The 22,098-nt window shown below is 36.4% G+C and overlaps 1 protein-coding gene across 1 annotated transcript in view; it reads right to left on the reverse strand.

The window, feature by feature from the left end:
* The window catches only part of par-6 (partitioning defective protein 6), a 116,876-nt gene extending 94,792 nt beyond the window's left edge, over positions 1 to 22,084 (reverse strand). Inside the window, exons 1-2 of the mRNA XM_069819987.1 lie at positions 21,641 to 22,084; positions 19,783 to 20,008 (exon numbers count right to left, since the gene is read on the reverse strand). Of these exons, the coding sequence (XP_069676088.1) occupies positions 19,783 to 20,008; positions 21,641 to 21,703 (289 nt within the window). The 5' untranslated portion in view covers positions 21,704 to 22,084. The remainder of the gene's footprint in view (positions 1 to 19,782; positions 20,009 to 21,640) is intronic.
* Between the last annotated feature and the right edge of the window lie 14 nt (positions 22,085 to 22,098).

The following is a 22,098-nucleotide window of genomic DNA, read 5'->3' on the forward strand; positions in this document are numbered from 1 at the left end:
CTTATAACTTTCGACTCAGTCATTTGGGACCATGGTTCCTTATCTCAAATTGATACATGTGCCCTTCGCCATCATCCCTGAAAGCTTGTAACACCACCTCGGAAACACACTGTATATTGTATATTCATCAGCACATGCGTGGAGAATATTTTTACCCCAACATTTTAGTACCACTTTAATATCAGAAACAAGTATATTTTTATATTCTTTGTAAATTTAATGTTTATTTCTAACTTCACAGTAAGAACAATTAATTAAGGTTTACAGCATTTTGTCACTAATTAATTAGCTGTAGAAAAAATTATTACTCGACCGAGGCGAGTGGAGCCGCGGACGTAATGTGAACTACAGCGATGAAGCTATACGACCGCAGGAGCAGTACAAGTAGCGTTCAGGGCTGCAGGACTCCACTGGCCTCGGTCTAATAATAATATACTCTTAGTTTGTACCAGTTCAATTATATTTGAACAAATACAGGGTGTATCGAAATGTCAGGTCAATCCTTAAGGAGGTGATTCAGGACTTTATTTGCAACAAAAAATCCTAATACATTTTTTCAATATTCATCCTCGTTTCCGAGTTAAGGCTGGTTCACAATAAACCGGAAACGAGAATCGGAACGAAAACGAAAATAGTAAAATTGTTAAAATGTGTACATTTAAAAGTGAGCATTCACAATTAACGAAAAGCTTGCCGGAGCCCGGGATCGGGAACGGAGAGTCGTCCAAGTTTCAACTTTGGCGTTCACGTTTCCGATCACAGCCCACTAGATTCATTCTATTGCCATCTAAAAGCTATTTTGTCGTCGTATATTTTGTAGCAAGAAGACCGTGACATAACCTATGCATTATTTTGTTCTGTGCTGTGCATCATGGAGCAAGTTTTATTTGATGAGATTCTAATATTGAGTGTTGAGGAAAATCCTCACGTTTACGATAAGCGGCGCGCCTCGTATAAAGATGAGAAAATGAAGGAGAATACGTGGCTTTCAATAGCTGCATCTTTGAACACCGATCGTAAGTGAATCATATTTTGTTACTGTATTGGTTGTATTACACACTACATATTCATGCTTAAATTCAATAACTACAGTTGTGTTCATTTTTGTTCTATTACAAATGTTTCTTCTCTAATTATTTTACGTTATGGTAGACATAAAATAGGTTGTGATAATAAAGATGCATGCCCATATTTATAGTACCGTACCTAATGAAATGTTTCAGTTGGAATTTCGAAGTTGGTTAACCTGTGTTTATGTTGGCTGCCTTGTACTCATGAGAGAACGCCATTGGTCAATTATACACAAATAACATCAGAATGTGTAATATCGACTTTACATATCGTTATTGACATGCATATCGATATGCATAGTCGTCTACTTTCTCGGTTTATTGTGAATCAAAAATTTTCATATTCACGTCCTCTGCTTCTCGTTTTCATTCTGGTTCTCCTTCCCGGTTTATTGTGAACCAGCCTTTAGACGAATATCGCGTCGATAGAAATGCTAACAAGGAAACATTCTGATGGGGGCAGATAAAGTTATTTTTTTTTCTTCCACCATGTTAATAATATCAAAATAGGTGTTTATACAAATTTTGGCCACTCCACCGAAATTACGAGGCCGTCCAGAAAGCGATTTTCCCTGGGGCCGTTTACAAAAAAAAGCACAATTTCATAGAAAAAATTATTGAAACAAATACAGCAATTGTTGCGCTATTTTCAACATATTCCCCACTGGAATTGAGACATCTGTCATACCATGGGATCAATATATTTGTAACCTTGCGTCGTGTTGTGCACCTCGCTGTTTACACCACGGTATGACAAATATCTCAATTCTGGTGGGGAATAAATTGAAAAATAGCGCAACAATTGCTGTATCGGTTTCAAATAAATCTTTCCATGAAATTGTGCTTTTTTCTGTAATGGCCCAAGGGAAAATCACTTTCTGGACGACCTCGTAATTGCGGTGGAGTGGCCAAAATTTGTATAAGCACTTGTTTTGACATTATTAACATGGTGGAAGAACAATGTTAACTTTTTTATCTGCCCCCATCAGAATGTTTGCTTGTTAGCATTTCTATCGACCAAGAGTCGGCCCATTCTTTTTGCCGTTAAGTGTACGTACTTACATGTAAGTTACAATATGTTTGTATATTCTGTACTTGTTACGGCTCATCTGTTAGGAAATACCAACCAAATCTCTGAAATTTGGGATAAGCCTACATTGAATTACTTGAAAAGAAACTAGAAAGCATATGAAATCAAGTAGATAGCAATGTCGCTTTTCTGTAACAAATGTTTTCGATCTCCTTTTCGTAATCCACATGCCCTACATGAAAACCCTCATTCGTACAGAAAATAGTTACACAATGCATTTGTAAGTCCTCTTCGCAACAAAATAACGTTCTCGACAACTTGTAAGGATGCACTGTTTTCCTCACCAGCTACACTTTCTCACTTTTCCTTACTCTGCCACTCTAAACACAAAACGCAATTAACGATGCAACTACTGTCTTCGGGGGGGGGGGGGGATGCAAATAGACGGTGTAACCACAGTCTAGTATATAGTCACGAAGCTTGAGTTGATGAGGGTACTAGGAACAATAGACTGTGCAGGTACTATTTCGCATTGTCTGTAATGAGGCGATAGTAGCGATCCTAGTGGTTAGCAACTATCTATGGATGCATATTTACTACGTATTGAGCTTCGTGACTGTATGAGCTATTCCATCTCAAATCGACCGAAATATAGAGAAAATTGCCCACGAGTAAAATGACGCCCAACGCTCGCTTATCTTCATCTCTCGGCCAGTGCGTGCGGTACTGCGCCGTTCAAGTCCAGGCGTGTGAAAATAATTGATTTAATACCCTCGAAACTTATTGCCGAGCCACTAAGCAAACAATGCCGAATCCCTCTTAATAATGCAAGGTTTTTTCTCAATATTTTTTTTACATTTTTACAAATGGTCAAAAAGCCTAAAAGTAAGTAAAATCAGATTATCTGTCTCTCTGTGTACAATAAAAATAAGGATTACTTCTTCACATAATGTCAGCTTCAAAATGAGCTCTCGTTCAATGTTCTGCAGTAAATGGTTACAGAGTTCTGAGTGCTGAAAGAGGCTTGTTTTTATAAAATACGCTAAATTTGTCGCTCAATAGTAGTCTAGAAAACCGTTTGACTTTCGACAGTATAGTTTTTAAAATGCACTGTCCTCAGCACCTTGTATAAATAGGGAAAAAATTAGAGTATTAAAAAATGCGAGGTTTTTTTACTGATCGATTTCATATGGAATAGCCCGTATATACTAGACTGTGGTGTAACATCTTCTATACATGTAGCTATAAAGAATAGGCGAGATAAATACTTTTTGGAGAACAATAATAAATCGTTACGGTTTGGAGAAATTTAGCACTAGGCCTACATACATTATAATTTTAAACTTGGAAATATTTTGGACATACATTATTGTGCTTTGAAACATTCCAATATTCTCTTCCTTTTCTATGATATAAAACATGCACATTTGTATGCAAAATCCGAAGTGTATTTCTTTAGTGTCATAAACATACAGGTACTGTAAACAGTTAAATAATACCTTATTAGCTTCACAGTTTACAATAATTCTTTGCAAAAACGCCAAAAACACAAAATTTCGCATTTTGCTCTCTAGACAAATCTTTAATGAAATCTTTAAATGCATATTTTATTTCAAATGGAATTTTTAACCCAGCTGAGATACTGAAAACAACTCTTTTATGAAAATCTTACAAAGAGAATGAGAAGGAAAGAGAAAATCGCCGAGTATTCCAATCCATTTTAGATGCCATAAATCAAATCAGTCATGTCTGAATTATTACGAACGTCTAAAGGAGTATTTCTAACTTCTCCAAATTTTAATAACGCAATATGCAACAATATTGGATTCTCTCCAATAATGCAACAATTTTAATTCTCTAGCCAATATGGCTCACATACGAGGCATGGCTTCACTTACAGAACACACGCATTTTGGCCGCACATCCACATGGCATTCATGAAATCAATTGAAAGTCGCAGTTTGGTGCGCACAATCAGCAGAGAGAATAGCGAGTCCAATTTTTATCGACGAAACAGTGAACACCGCACAGTACCGACGCATTTTCATGGAATTCGTTGGGCAACTGAATGATGTTGAGCTGCGTCAAGGATAGTTTCAACAGGACGGTGGCATCTGTCATACGTCACATGAATCCATGGCTCTGATCCAAAGTTTCTTTGACGACCGCATCATGTCCAGAAACTTGTGGCCACCAAGATCACCGGACTTGACCTCACCAGACTTTTTCCTGTGGGGTTACCTCAAGGGAAGAGTATACGCTATACACCCTCGGACTTTGAACGATCTGAAGGAGAACAACACACGCGAAATCAATCGTATTGACAACGCAATGCTCCAGCGAACGGCTAGAAACATGGAATGTGTTCAGTTGTGCCTTGAGCGGACGGAGGGCATTTTCAGCACTTAATGTAAAGGTAATCTCCCAGACATAGATGGAGAGAAAACCATTTCCTTGGGGGGGGGGGCAAAGCAAAACCATAGAATCCCATATAAAGGGGTTATGGGGGACATCATTTACCTCCATCCCCCATTATAGCTTGACCATGGTACAGTATATGGGAATATGATTTTTCAATAAAGATATTTTCTAGGGCATGTATCTTACATTGTTACATTCACATCCGCGATGTTTCGAACCGAGTTGTATAGGACTTGAACTGTTGAGCTGCTACAAATTATAATAGGGCATAACGTAAAACAATCCCCCTTTTTTTCTCTCTCATACAGAAACACATGCATAGGTACATCAATAAAACTACGTAACAGTGCTAACAGAAACTTTTTTATATGAAGTTTACCTTCCTGAAGATATGTGAACTGTAAACTCTAATTATTTTGTTTAATCTCGTCTTTAAGTTTACACATTATACTGGGATCACTTTTCTTTTTTCTGCATTATTGTGCAGTATGTTATTCATATTTCTCCAAGTGGCGGCCTGAACACCTGTAGACTTCTAACACATGAGTACAGGCTGTTACAAAATAAACATTACAGTTCTCCCATTCCTCAAATGAGGTATAGCAATTCTTATACATTCAGAAATTTAAAATAAATATTATAGTCTGGACACATGATCTGAAGACATTAATTCGTCAATTTAAGCACAGAAACTTTATCATAAACAAAAGCAAAAAATATGTTTTGAATTCAATATTTTCTGACGTTAATACGTTAATAGAAAAAAAAGAGTTCGGACAAGGTTGGGGGGAGGGCCATTGTACCCCCACGACCACCCCATAACTCCGCCTACGCTCTCAGTGATTCTGTACATTTAAGACGCAATACGTTACTATATGAATCACTCTGTAGAATGGATGGGTTGACTTCATATGGACAAATCCATATGTACTTTGAGATATTGTGAACCTCTAGAATTAAATTTTGACTTGCGTAAGAAATGACTGGTAAATTTCGTTTGGAGTTCTCACTTAGGGTCGAAGTTAGTCCTTTTACATACCATAAATCTACAAGACGAGCCTCGTAACTTTTATTTCTCTTCTGAAGGAAGCTAGGTATCCCAAAGTACCTCGCAATCAATGACAAGCATGTAAAGATTGCCAAGGTCAATTAAGAGGATTTACAACAGCAGAGTAGTCTCGGGGAACAAGGGCACCACTCTGGCATGGATTCAAATCCTACTTCGGTTGAGTTTTTCAGGGATTTTTCTCAACTGTAACACGAATGTCAGGCGGTAATCACATGACGAATCTTCAGTCTCACCACCTTGTTACAGCACTGTGAAATAACATAATAACTTACTTACTTACTTACAAATAACTTTTAGAGAACACGGAGGTTCATTGCCGCCCTCACATAAGCCCGCCATTGGTCCCTATCCTGAGCAAGATTAATCCAGTCCCTACCATCATATATCACCTCCCTTAAATCCATTTCAATATTATCCTCCCAACTACATCTCGGCCTCCTCAAAGGTATTTTCCCTCCAGCCTTCCAATAACACTCTATATGCATTTCTGGATTAGTCCATACGTGCTACATGCCCTGCCCATCTCAAACGTCTGGATTTTATGGTCCTAATTATGTCAGGTGAAGAATACAATGCGTACAGTTCTGTGTTGTGTAACTTTCTCCATTCTCCTGTAACTTCATCCTTCTTAGCCCAAAATATTTTCCTAAGCACCTTATTCTCAAATACCCTTAACCTCTGTTCCTCTTTCAAAATGAGGGTCCAACAGAGCAGGGGTTCCCAACCGGTGCGTCGCGAAATTTTGGAATTGAAAAATAAATTTTATTGCATGCAGAAAGTCTCTTTACAACGCATTTTTTTTTATTTGCAACGAAGTCTTTGATATGGTACATTTTATTTTGAGACAGACTTTACCAATGAAACGTGAACACCTGCAACAATGTTCAGTTCAGTTTTTCAACCATAAGCCACGTATAGAGAAACTCTATGCAACCCACCAAGCGCAGACTTCACATTAATTTAAATAGGCGAGTTTTGAAAAACGATAATAATCTGTTATCGGACATCCAGCATAGATAGGTTAGGATTTTTGACACATACCTTTGTTTTTTTCTAATGCCACTCAAGTTGCTGCTTGTTCTTTTAGAATTTTCGTTTGCGTGTTAACATCGAACTATCTACAACACTGGATGTCGACACTACATAGGAGTTGTCAGTGCTCTTTTTGTAGCGGAACGCGTTGGAACAGCACCTTTTTGTTGCATTTTTCATCATGGAACCGAAATATGTATGAATAACTATGTTTTTAATATAATTCTTCTTTGAATTCCGCTTAGATCTTGGAAATCTTAGTTGGACGAAAAGGAGGTTAAATACGACAAAATTCCTGTGCAGTGAACAGTAATCCCTTTTTGATTCTAAAATTAGAGCAGAAGTTTAATATTTTTCACACAGTTCAGGGCTAATTTTGAAAATTTTGACACCCCATCTCCCTGTCAGCTATAAAATATTCTACACAGAGTTCGACCACCTTTTTCTTCAGAAGAAAAGTGGTGGTGGTTATTATTATTATTATTATTATTATTATTATTATTATTAATAAAATCAAATAAGTATGTCACGATATCGTGGGCGTTCAGTAAAGTGTGTCGTCAGTCAAAAAAGGTTGGGAACCACTGCTATAGAGTATTGTGGGTCCCTATCACCACAGCATGGCACATCTTCAGGTTGTGGATAGAGGAGACAGCCTCCTGATATGGAGAGTAGCTGCGAATATATTGAATAAGCAGTCGTGAACAGCCGGTAAGAGGTGGTCCTCCAACTTGGGGGTTGGGCGAAGGGCTAACAACCCAGCTTGTTACGAAACCCTAACATAAGCCTCGGAATGAGACTGATTCTCTGGCACGTGAAATAACACAGTATTTAAAAAAAAACTTACAACTTATGTTATTGATTAGAGCTCAAGAATAACACATGCCTATGCGCATTTAGGCTACTGATATGGATCAACTGTACCAATTTCAAGAAGCGAGAGAAGACCGAAAATTTTGCCTGCAGTCCTTAATCAGGGGCACAGTTATTTTCCGAAGTCACTATAATAATTATATCGTTTTTCAAATCCATCGTCCTTAGCCGGGACTGAACCCGCGAACGTCAGCTCCAATGACAAATATGGTGACCACAAGACCACCCAGAGAGACCAACTAATAGGACTTGACAGGCACAATCCTTTGGATCAAATAGAAAACATGGACATATTAAGAAAAAAACTACTCGAAATGTATACTATCGGTGCTGCTAAGAAATATCAACATGTTAGTCATTCTCCACGAAAACTGCCTCATGAATAACCCAAGTATGATAACCTTGAGCCGGCATACATAGTAGCAATGATATGGAAACACAAGTACCTCATGAGTACGGCATAATAATGAAGCTGGAGGAAATGCTGCCTTCACAGTCCATATACTGACCACAGGCATTCCATATATTGATTGATGCATTCCTTTGGAATACATTATGACTTCATAACAGGGTGCTTAAAAATACAGTATTACATAACACAGTTACAACAGTAACGCAATGAAAGAATAAGTTATACCCATCCAAAAGTTTCTGCTGCATTTCTTCTTCAATATAAGACTCAAAATAGACACATAGAATCTTTATTACGCATATTAGGCTCGAAAACTAATGATAATGGTAGAGGAATGCGAAGTGCATGAAGGCTAGCAAATTTCTCATATAATAAGCAATTAATAGAACAGTAGTCTCCTAACAACATGTCATCAGTATGAGTTCGTCTTAACTACCATGTTACAATAAGATTACCAGAATTTTTTCACTATTTCCGGGGACAGATAGACATATAAAATAGTAATATGCGTTACGAGAGCGGTATGTTGAAGTTGTCATGTTCGAGGAAAAGTTTGAAAAAGCGAAACGTAGTTGAGCTTTTTTAATTTCCGAGAATTGAAAGAAAACATACCGCTCATGTATTGTACATTATTTTGTGCGAAGATCGTTTATTACAAACCTGAAAGAGGAATTTCTAATTAGTTGCGATGAAATCTCCATCTTGGTTTCTGTTCAATGACGGCAAATTTGCAAAAAAATATCTATCTTCAACATTGTTGCTTTAAAATGTTTTCTGTGTTTACTATACTCCAGCAGGCCGTGATATACGTCTGTCTTTCCCCCCCCCCCAGTCTATAAATGCGAACTTAAAACAAACGGTAAGGCTATGTAATGATTTATTTTTCATTTCAATATTTTAACAATATTATTTATATAACATATTGCAGTAATAACATCGGCAAGTTTAATTTTGCCGGTCAAGGAGATGTTTAGAAATGGAAAATATCTTTGACATCTAATTCTGCACATTGAAATTAATTGTTACATTTGTGTTTATTTTTTCACGGTTTCCTTAATGTTACTTGCATCACGAATGCAGTAACTTTAGTGGAGTTGTAGAGTTTACTTAATTTTTGCAAATATTTAAAAACAATAATTAACAGTGCAATTTAGGTGAAATTGCAGTGGTAAGTTTCCAATTTATAATTATTACTATATTGAACGTCTCTAAAAATAATATGTTAAAAGCCTAAAGCAGCAAAATCAATATGTCACTTAAGCGGTAAGAAGAGCGAAATTGTTATGTGTGTTAGGTTGGGAATACTGAATGTGGAATTTTAGAATTTCCGAGGATTGGTTTTGTGCGAAAACCAAGCAAATACGCACGATCTCGCACAAAATACTTTTAACATATCTATTAGTTTGCAGTTCAATTATATTGTTTTTTTTTTGTTTTTTTTTTTTACAGAATTAAGAAACTGGTACTCAAATTACAGACTAAACTATTGTTTACTTTCTTCAGAAGAGTGAATTTTTTTAAACAAGTCTCTAGATCCTAATTTTTCAACAAATGTCTGACATGTGATATTGAAGTAGGTTAAGATAGCTAACATGGTACTAACAATTTCTAAACTCATTCTCAATCTCTGGAATGTCCACATCATGTTCATTCAATATATTCTCTCCACTGAAACATTACTTCTAGGACATAGAGACAATTCAATCAACTTCTGAAGTTGTACACAGCTAATCACTTTCGCAGAAGAAAATAAAAATAAAAAGATAAATCCTACTAAATTTAGAGCAATGAATAGCATTTCCGTCATTCCACTTTGCCATTTTCTCCTAAGTCACATATTTCTTCAAGCAAGAAATCTCATCAAATAAATTAGGCCTATATTCATCCAGGTCAAGTGCATCTACATTTGAAGAAAAATAACGGAGTCTCTTGAAATTTTTCTCTTTCTAGAGGAGATCTCAGCAATATAAGTACATCTCGTAGAGATCTTGTCTTGTGAATGAATAAGCCAGGTACTGGAATATTCAACATATTCATAAAATTCACGAGACACACTGAGAATTCTGTTGTGAAATAAGAACCACTTCTAAAGATGCCCAAAAGTTTCTTTATTGATAGTGGAATAAATGTATCTTCTTTCCTGTTAATAACTTTGATAAGAAAGGAAGACTTGACTGCAGCTATATCCTAATCTTCAGTTTTAATGAAAATCATGAAAAAGTGGTAAAATTGTATTAGTAAAATTTATTACAGCGCTGTGCAAGGATCACTGAACCACATTAATAATTAACAATGAAAATCCGCGGATGTCTAGAAAAAATTATAAATCAGGGAATGTCTACAAAAAAATTGTTAAATCTAGGGACATTCCAGGAACGAATTCTGTCCAGGGACAAAAAGCAAAATTCGGGGACTGTCCCCGGGAAACAGACACATCTATCACCTTTACTTTTTAACTTTGCACTAGAGTATGCTATTAGGAAAGTCCAGGATAACAGAGAGTGTTTGGAATTGAATGGGTTACATCAGCTGCTTGTCTATGCGGATGACGTGAATATGTTACGAGAAAATCCACAAACGATTAGGGAAAACACGGGAATTTTATTGAAGCAAGTGAAGAGATAAGTTTGGAAGTAAATCCCGAAAAGACAAAGTATATGATTATGTCTCGTGACAAGAATAATGTACGAAATGGAAATATAAAAATTGGAAATTTGTCCTTTGAAGAGGTGGAAAAATTCAAATACCTGGGAGCAACAGTAACAAATATAAATGATACTCGGGAGGAAATTAAACACAGAATAAATATGGAAATGCCTGTTATTATTCGGTTGAGAAGTTTTTATCATCCAGTCTGCTGGCAAAAAATCTGAAAGTTAGAATTTATAAAACTGTTCTATTACCGGTTGTTCTTTATGGTTGTGAAACTTGGACTCTCACTTTGAGAGAGGAACATAGGTTAAGGGTATTTGAGAATAAGGTGCTTAGGAAAATATTTGGGACTAAGAGGGACGAAGTTACAGGAGAATGGAGAAAGTTACATAACACAGAAGTGCACGCATTGTATTCTTCACCTGACATAATTAGGAACATTAAATCCAGACGTTTGAGATGGGCAGGGCATGTAGCACGTATGGGCGAATCCAGAAATACATAGTGTTAGTTGGGAGGCCGGAGGGGAAAAAACCTTTGGGGAGGCCGAGATGTAGATGGGAGGATAATATTAAAATGGATTTGAGGGAGGTGGGATATGATGACAGAGACTGGATTAATCTTGCACAGGATAGGGACCGATGGCAGGCTTATGTGAGGGCGGCAATGAACCTCCAGGTTCCTTAAAAGCCAGTAAGTAAGTTATCTTCTAAGTGTGATTTCTAAGAGAACAGGTGGCACACGATATCTTTTCTACTACCAAAAATATCCTCAACTTGATTTATACACGTTTATCCCTGCCAAAATGTATTATTTCCACCCCACTGAATTTTCTTAGAAATAACTTTGTGAATATGCATTATATATGAACGTAATACTAGGTAGGTAGGTATCTAATGCTCTTCATTTAACAATCGAGTAATTTTGTCTCTTGGTTCCCAGTGTAAGGCTTGTATTTTTTTAAGTGCTTCACAATATGTTAAATGATTCATATCCATTTCTTCTTCTTGAGAACACAATACACAATTTGGAGTAGACAGGATGCCAATGCTATGTAAATGTTTACAAAGACAATCTTGACCTGTAAGGAGTCTGAACATAGCCACAGCAGATTTACGTGGTAGGTCAGGAATTAAATCAGGTCTTTCTAGTAAATTTTTCCAATGGGAATTTTTTATGTATTTAATATTTGGACACTATAATTATTTTTAATTTTATTTTTAATAACTTGTTGTACTGAATAATACGAAAAATTATAGTTTTGTTTTTGTTCAATTTTAGTGCCTTTCTTTGCTAGAATGTCGGCTCTCTCATTACTGCTCATACCACAATATGCGTGAATGCAATGAATCTGATCTCTGGGTGGGGACTACATTGAGAGACAAACATGTAAGATTTCAAGATGTGAATATTCTACAACGTAATGCTACAGGTTTGAGTCATGAATGTAATACAGTAGAATTCCTCATATCCGGCAACTGTAGGACAAAGCCAGTGTCAGATAACGGATTTTGCCTGATAACTGGAAAATACATTTATAGGTTATGTAAAGACACACTGTATTACACAAACATTTTTTTCCATGTTGAAATTTAGTAATTTTCATATAGATATTTAAAAATACAGTTTTGAAATACGTACAATGTTTATTTTTAGTACTGAATACGATAATGTACATTCATCAGTTCATAATTATTGTAATACATAATAGCGTAAAAAATACTAAAAGTTTTCATAACCTTATGACAATTTTAAATGACGGTCATGTGAGTAATGTGACGTGAAGAGCAGTGTAGCCAACGTCGCAAATATGAAGACAATGAAGTAACGCTCAATGATTTGAGCTTAAGAATATTTTGCTTGCGTTTTGCGGAATCCATTGTGCAACAGCAGCGCTTAGCGGTAATAGCCATGATACTATTTATCACTCGAATGAAATTTTTGCGCACTGTAGGAACAAAGAATTTCACATTTTCTTATTTAGACTCATCCAACACCCCTTCGAAACGGGTGAGTTCAAGTGGTAAATTTAAAGATATCGTCTCTGCGCATTGTTTGCAAGGTCCAAGTGATAGCTTACTGATGCTACCCGATATACTCTAGGGACATAACGGGTTTTTTTGTGTATGTGAGTGTGTTGCGTGAACAATATAAAGAGTAAACACAATATGCGGCATGTGCAATCTATGAAAATCACTCAAAATTTCGTCCGACTCTTCCTTTTTGCAAGAATGACTATTTTTTTTTGGCCTAGTCAAAAGTGCCGTTGTTTTGGTATTGCCAGTTATTTGGGTGCTGGATACAAGGGATTTTACTGTACTACTGTATTTGACCTTATTTCACAGTGTATTTCTTTCTTTTTAATACTACATGTGTGTATTCAGTTTTTACATGTCTGTTGACAGTTTCTGTAACAGAAAGGGTCTAATTAGTGTAATATGCAGCTAGTCAGCGACGTATGCAATGGAGGGGGAAAGGAATTGGCCACCCTATCCCATTATCTCCTGGCCTAGCTGCCTCATAAGTAAGTTAGTGTGTTGTTGGTATCACTTGTGAGGTTCAGACCTGTCTTCAGACAGCTGACTAAACAACAACAACTATCATATTCAATAGTTTCAGGTCGACAAGGAGATCCAGTAGACATGGTGTCATGATTCGCCTACAGATGTCATCTATGGGGAAGCTGCATAGATCCCAAGGAGGCACAGGGGCTTTCACAACCGACTACAGCAGACCAGGGAGTCACCAGTCTGTGTAGCTCCCTCGGACAGATGGCACCATGGTGAATGGCGATATCTACGGTGCTGCGATCTTCAGGTCAATATAGGATGCAGCAGGACGTAGTACGTGATTTGTGAACAGATGCCATCAATCTGAGGAGGCTGTGAAATATCGAGAGGGAGAGACTGTCAGACCTGGATGCCGTAGCTGAATTGATAAGATGTGATACAAAAATAATCATCCTGCAATATGGAGGAAGGCAGTCGGCGAAGTCTCAGGCTGCAGTGCAAGCGTCCTAAGAAGTGGAGGGGAAAGGGGGAGGGAAATTCCACCAATATGAAGCTAAAGCTATATTTTACGTATCACAAAAAGCAAACAGTAAAATATAAATTAAACATCCTCTCTCATATCTGAAGAGTTATTTTTCCGAAAGTTGCGTCAAACTATTGTGTTTAACCTACAAATGTTGTCTAAAAATGTGTTTCACTTTATCTACAGGCTTACTCGCTAAATAAAATTAACAATTAGCCTAGGTCAGGCGTTCTCAACCTGATGACAGTGCTCCTTTCATGACATTTGGTACTTTATTAGAAGTAATAAAAGGCGCTCATATGAAAATAAACGTAAAGAAAACTAAAGAAAAGAGATTAAATAGTAAAAAGACAGATAAAGTTGTAATAAATAATAATACCATTGATACTGTTCAAGAATTTAAATATTTGGGTAGTATAATTGACAAGGATGGTGGAGCCTTTGAGGATGTAAAAAACCGAATAAAAAATGCAAATAGTGCATTTGTCCAGTTGTACCCAATATGGAAATCTTATATTATATCTAGATCCATAAAAATTAAAATCTTTAACAGTAATGTGAAATCAGTCTTATTATATGGCTGTGAGACATGGAAAACAAGTAAAATTATACAAAATAAACTGCAAACATTTGTTAATAGATATTTACGAAGAATCTTACAAATTTGATGGCCAGATATAATCACAAACTCAGAACTATGGAAGATAACAAATCAGAAAGAAATCACAATAGAAATCAAAAGACGAAAGTGGAATTGGGTAGGGCACACAATCAGGAAAGAAGATGGAGCAGTAGAAAGAATGGCTTTGGATTGGAACCCCCAGAGTAGTAGAACAAGAGGAAGGCCAAAAAATACATGGAAGAGAACAGTTTTGGAGGAAATTGCTAGGGAGGGGAAAACATGGAGCGAAGTGAAGAAGTTGCCTGCAAATAGGGTCCGATGGAGGCACTTTGTGAATGCCCTATGCTCCTCATGAGGAGATACAGGAGTTTGATTGATTGATTGATTGATTGATGACATTTGGTGTTTTCATCTTGCGAGTAAAAAAGTGCTCACGAACACGAATGCTCCTGAGGTCCTTTTTTTTCAATTCAAAGTTTGTTGTACGATCCAAAACAAACAATGTTCCTATCCATCCATTATAATATGTTAGAGACTTGATAGGCCTTCTCGTATTTCATGATGTATAACCTCTTTCAATTCAGTGTGGACTTAATCAGAAAAATCAAGATCATTCAAGAAAATAATAGGCCTATGACTGCTTGTACAGAAATTCAGTTGTTAGATTTCCAGCCCTCCTTAGCATGGAAATATTTGTTTTAAAAGGAGAAGTTCATAGCCTTTGGGGGACAGAAGGGGCGCGCTTCCAAACAGGGGCAGCGGCATTTCCCCTAAGGTTAGAGCTCAATTTAGGTGTGTGTGTATTAATCGAAAAAAATATCATATAAACATGCGTCCTATTTTCAATACTTTCTAGCCCCTAATTTTCGATTAATACACACACACACCTAAACTGAGCTCTAACCTCAGGAGAAATGCCACTGCCCCTGTTCGGAAGCGCGCCCGACAGAAGATACAAAAATATTCCAAATACTGCGGAATGTTTCTCGCAAATGTTTGGCTATGTTTGGAACAACCAACCTATGCGAAAAAAAAAACTTTCTCACTTACGAAATACCTCAAGAACAAAGCACGCACGGGATTAACTAATTCACATCTGCAGGACTGTTTACATGTACGTAGCTACAAGCATCTTCTCCTGGGACATCACTGAAATCCTGAGTAACATTGAAGTTCAAGGAAGTCAAACTGTTGTGAATGTTTTAAAAGTCTATTTATTTATTAGCTTACTTATTTATTTTACTTGTATTTATGTATTCATATAGGCCTATTAAACCTACTCGATTTCATGATGCTTGCTTCACTTACTATTACATGTGGACAGTGGTCACAATCTTAAAAGGTTTAGAACCCCTGGCCTAGGCGTAAGTAGATGGCTTCACCATTGCTATAGTCCAGGTCAGCTTACTTCATACCGTAAGGGTGAAACCTAACAATTTTTCCCCCATTACTACATATACTAGTGGATTGTGGTGATTTTCTAGTTTGCAGGTTGAATTTTCTTTTGCCAAATTAGTTTCTAATTTCGATACTGACAAATACTACAAATGATAGTGAATTTGTAACTGTTAATGTTGGCAGCTGACACAGACTGGAGTTCCACGAAATTAAAATTGTATTAGATTTCTGAGCCGGTTACTGAAGCTAGTGAAATTTGAACATACTAATAATTAATTAATATCAGTACTAATATTAATACATAATAGTTGTTTTATGTGTTGCGTTGTGGTTACAATTCAAAACTATAGTCAGGTAAGTGTAAATAAATATAACATACTTGGTTGTGATAATGCAAGTGGGTAATTGATAGAAATAACATTTCACATTTTAATGAATTTCTTTCGTGTTTAGATTTTTATTAGAATAATGTCAAAAAGAGGAAAAAGAATGGCAGCGACTCCACCAAGAAAGTGTAAAGCGTGCTGCGAGAGTGGGGATAACTTCCCCTACTGGCATTCTGTTCTTTCAGATTTAACTGAAAGAAGATAATGAAGAAAGAATAAAATTATACTTATGGAGACAGCAATTATAATTAGAATAGCAAAATTATTAGGAACAAGTTATTCTTAAGCATACATTTCATGGTTACATTCGGAGTTAGTACTAATAATTTCATGTGGTCAAACAAGATACATTTTTAGGTTAGGTCTCGAAGATCAATTATTTAGTCAAACCAATGAATTTCATATTGTCAGACAAAATACCTAACATGTTGATCCCTTTCTCGTATAGTTTGCTTACGAAAATATGTTACAAATTATTGAATTACGTAGAATATTGTTCCAACATAAAGGTAAAGTACGGTAAGTAAATAAGTCATTCTATACACAGGATCGTGATTTTACTTCATATGGTGTTATCTGGTAACAGTTGGCAACACTGACAAGACAGCAATATTTGCTGTTTTGGAACTGTTCTTGCGTGACCCTCACTATAGTCAAACAATTTTGACATTCTACATATTCATTTCCAGGATAACGATCACTGAGTGCAAAATTTTACTCAACAAGACAAGTTTGACAGTGTATCTTCCTTTTCATGGCATTAATAACAAATATTGCAGACATATAATTACAACAGGCAGAGCAGAATGAAGATGGCATGCCATAAACAGAGATGTGCATGGACAGACCGCAGACTCAAAGCCGACTACTGTAACGCAGTATACCCACTAAACCTGTCTGCAGTCCATACGGTCTAGCTCGAGGCAATGAACAATGAGCCTGACATGGGCAGCCTGCAGAGCCCAAGAAGCCTGTCTCTAGTTCTCAACAATTCCTACACTCATAGTTCAAACTCAATGCTATGTTGAGCTACAAACCCATATAACCATATGCAGTGCAGAGGGAAGTGAAAGAACATGATCATTATAGTTTTATTCTATAAAATTAGACATACCCGTGCGCTCCGCTGAACCCGTTACAAATAAATATAAAGTAATTACATAATTAAAATAGGACGTTTGATCCAGGGAACATTCGTGTTTGATAGAAGGATAAATCGTTTATTATGTTACTTAATTTAAATTGTATTAAAAAAATTAAAATGCAATCATTTTGATCCAGACATTTATTTTAGGAAATACAGGAAACAAATGCCTATCAAGTTTTCTGTGCATAAGAAGCTATTTTAATCTTACCTGTCCTCAATTCACTCAGAAGTTACTGTAATGACATTATAGCATTATGTCCATCTAGAGAAACTACACTTTCCAATGGTGAATTAATAATTAATTATACAAATCGGTTAATTTAGCTTCCAATATTACTTCATACAAACACAGAAACATTCTCTGTAGGCTATGTTTCATAGCTTTCGATTGTTCTTGTCCAAGGCCCCTTATAGACGAAGTCATTTGTTTTTTATTTCATTACACCGCCTTAGATGACGTTGTTATTGTAATTTTGAAACTCATTTATCTCATTAAATATCAGTCCTATCAAAATTTTGCATGGAATAAAACTTATCGGAAATTATTTTTAAAGAAACTTTTGTTATGTAATATTTTTCACGAAAATTAATAATAAGGGAGATATTTCGATTTATTTAATTCAAGCCCCCTTATAACCCCCCATTTAAATAAAATATTTTGAATGCCATATAGCCTAAATTCTAACTTACAACGAACTTAATTTATATTCCAATTTTGATATAGATCGGTTCAGCCATTATCGCAAACATACAGTCAGACAGACATACAAACAAACATTTCAAAAAAGCGATTTTCGGTCTCAGGGCGGTTAATTATATATGTCAGGAACAATTATTTTTTGGAAAATCGAAAATTACCAGAAAAATTTCGGCTACAGATTTATTATTAGTATAGATGTGACAAAAACACTTCAGCATACTGTCGCCAGTGTAGCTCAGTTGGCTAAGGCGCTTGTCTGCTGATCCTGCATTGCCCTGGGGTACTGGTTCGATCCCCACTTGGGCTAATTACATGGTTGGGTTTTTTTCTGAGGTTCCCCCCTCCCAACTGTAAGGCGAATTTCAGGTAATCTATGATGAATCATTGGCCTCATCTTGTCACCAATTTCATCGAAACTAAGTAACCTAGTAGTTAATACAGGTCGTTAAATAATCAAGGAAAAAAATACAGCATACTATGTCAAAATCATCTATACATTTTCAGAAACAGCGTATTGTAACAGAACTTGAGGCAATCACCGTCAAATACTAGGCCTATATCCTGTGAAAATTACATTGTAAGTGCCTTATGTATATTCTCAAACGAAAGGCCCACTTTGTGTCGACAAATCAAAGATCTTCATGATAGTTTCATACGCTTAGGCATATTTCAGTAATACTTATTTCAACATTACCACAATCCATCATTCTATGAATACGAGAACTATGTCAAGGGGGAGATCAATATTAAAACTGTTTATAATTTACATTATCAGTACTTAAAATGTTTTATTTTTTATTTTAGTAGGTTATTTTACGACACTTTATCAACAGCTTCGGTTATTTAGCGTCTGAATGAGATGAAGGTGATAATGCCGGTGAAATGTGTCCGGGGTCCAACACCAAAAGTTACCCAGCATTTGCTCATATTGGGTTGAGGGAAAACCCCGGAAAAAACATCAACCAGGTTACTTGCCCCAACCGGGAATCGAACCCGGGCCACCTGGTTTCGCGGCTAGATGCACTAACCGTTACTCCACAGGTGTGGACCTTAGAATGTTGTGTATTATTATTATTATTATTATTATTATTATTATTAGCTGAGTTTTCACAGGGGGATGTGAAACTAGTTCAGGGAAGAATGTTCGCAACATCATCACGCTGCGGCTGCTAAGAAACATTTGCGTGAAATTTTCAATAATCTCGCGAGAATCACTAAACGACATTTTGCTAAAAAACTGTAAAACTTAGCTTTGCGGTCGCTTAAACATATCAAAGACCCCGGAACGATAATATGAAGTTTGTATTAAAAAATAATCTTATGAACTGTCAAATGAACAAAACATAAAACGAACGTTTCACAATAAAGTCAGAAAAACTAATGAACAGATGAAAACCACTCTTAAAATGAGTTTAAAATCGACGATGCACAATATTTAACTGCAGAACTGTCAAAACAACCTTTTCAATGCGTTTCACAACAAGTTAAGTTGAATTTCATATTGTGTCGACTTCATTTTATTACAAGGTTAGTACTAGGCTGTAGGTCTCTCTATAATAAAGATAGCATTGTCATAATTCGAACGTGCCGCAGCACCAAGTATAGGGATTATATTGAAGATGGAGGGAGGACTATGCTTTATGTCGATGTAGATTTTGTTACTCTGATTAGAGAAGGGGAATCGATTATGGATTAAAAAATACTTAAATCTAAATGTCATTTTTTTTTTCAAAAAGTTCAAGGGAGGGGAAGGGAGGGGTTCAAACCCGGTAACCCCCCCTTGCGTACAACCCTCATATGTAGCATGAAGTGAGAGAGAGTCACATGGAATGGCCTTACTAAAACCTGAGCAAGGTGTTCACTTTTGCATGTTAGTCTCAAACTACCAGATCACATATTCATACCGGTAATTACATTTTAATTTGATAAAAGCCTACCTTTCCGCTGGACGATGACCCTGAGGAGTGGTCGTGCTGTAAGCAGTGCACGGCCAAGGTTGTCATCGTTATTGATGGGTAAGAGGTCTCCATCCCGAGGATCCGTATAGGAGATGAGAAAAGGCACATCTGCCAAATGGTGCAATCGTTCAACCAGTGCTCTGAAATCTTCGTATTTTCCTGCATCTTGCCTTGACACAGAGAATCGACGAAACTCTGCATCAAACTGAGAAAAGTTACAAATTAGTACAAGAGTTGTAACAGACCTACTACAAACAAAATTGAACAGAAGAATAATGGATCTAACGTTCAAATGTGCCGTCTTTAGGGGGAAAAATTTGGTTTCGATCTCTTCTCTACTCTACATTAATCTACCCTTCCCTTTTCCTCCTTACTTACTTACTTACTTATTGGCATTTAAGGAACCCGGAGGTTCATTGCCGCCCTCACATAAGCCCGCCATTGATCCCTATCCTGAGCAAGATTAATCCAGTCTCTACCATCATATCCCACCTCCCTCAAATCCATTTTAATATTATCTTCCCATCTCCCGGCCTCCCCAAAGGTCTTTTTCCCGCCAGCCTCCCAACTAACACTCTATATGCATTTCTGGATTCGCCCATACGTGCTACATTCCCTTTTCCTCCTTATTAGTGACAAATAGATCCACTATCAAGTGATAAGATTAGGTAGAATTTTATGAAGTAGATTAGTGACAAGTTAATTAGCCCTACTGTTAATGATAAAGTTAGACAGGATTTGCTGACATAGATTAGTGATATGTAGCCCTATTGTCAATAAGAAGATTAGGTAAAGTTTGATAAATAGATTAGTAATGAGTAGGGTTGCCAACCCTTCAGTATTTCCCGGGATCTCCCATATTTGCCCTAATTTTTAACAGTCTCCCGGCTCCCGTATTATTCTTCTCTTCGAGCATTTTTCTCCCTTATTTTTGCATAATGTAAACATTTTTATTCTAAATCAAGTATGCGATACTGTAACTCAAGAGTCACGCATATTTTCCCCTTCCTTCCCCTTTCCATAACGCTCGGAATCTAAACTGGTCTAATCTTTGAGAAATGCCGCTGTCCCTGTAGGGAAGCGCGCCCCACCTGAAAGTTTAACTAACCACCCAAGAATGTTACTGTAACAATTTATATAATATTGCTACTACTTAAAGAAGGTTCCACACCAAATCAATAGCTTAGGATAAAGGAAGTATCTGACATATATATGAGTTTATGACCATTTAGGCAGATGCATCCACAGGCCTATGCAAATTCAGTGTAATAACTTCTACCCCTTAAGCATTAACAAATTCTTGGGTTTTGTCTTACAATTAATTAAAAAATGGATAAGTAAAATTATTTGGAACAACGCTAAAAACTATCGAATTAACAACATCTAAATCTCCACAATTAAAAAAGATAAGCTGAATGTTTCACAAGCTACTTTGTGCAAAAGCATAATGTGTATGAGTAATGGTTAAAGTATGTTCGTCCAACAGCACCATTAATATTTCAAATATTAACTGTCCCCTTGCAAAATTATCTAAATCGAAATACATTAAACGTAAACAGTCCAAACACGAGAGATTCTAACCAATAATCATCCTTGCGCTTACATGCCAGCTTTCAAATGTGTAAGTATGAGCTCAAAGTTGGCAATTTTATTGAATTTGACTCAAATGTTAACAATCTTTTTACATGAAAGCGTAGCCCTCTCGAGGAAAATCGTATAAATGTATTTCCTTATTTCAGTACCTGTCAACAAGCTTCAAACCTCAAATCATTAAAATACTGGCTAATCATTGACATACAAGAAGCGCACACGAATAATTAGCCTGAAGTTAACTCACCTTGCTTTTCACCTCCACTGTGCCGCTGTCAATTTTAAGTTGACTTTTGGAGCTTTTAGACATAGCGGAAACATTTAAAACTTCACCTCGCACTTACACTAAACGTCAAAAACATAATAACGAAATAAAACAACACACATAAACACACTCACACGCTTAAAATGCTTCACATTATGATTTCATATTTCAACGACTCTGTCACGCCAGCCATGAAATGAGTGTTCAATGACGTCATGCGCACCTGCTAGACGTATAATCTCGACACCAAACAGAAACCAACTTGATTAAGTTGCATACTATTATTAATACATTTTACACTTATTACATTAGCGACATAAGTGTTATATAATAATTAATAATAAAATTATTTTATGGTAATTTTAGCATAAGTAATATCCAAGTTTCGTACACATTATTGTAGCAGAGATACAAAGCAACAAGAAAGATCTGTCAATCCC

This window comes from Periplaneta americana, chromosome 3 (assembly GCF_040183065.1).
Source record: "Periplaneta americana isolate PAMFEO1 chromosome 3, P.americana_PAMFEO1_priV1, whole genome shotgun sequence".
In the NCBI taxonomy this organism is placed as follows: Eukaryota; Metazoa; Arthropoda; class Insecta; order Blattodea; family Blattidae; genus Periplaneta; species Periplaneta americana.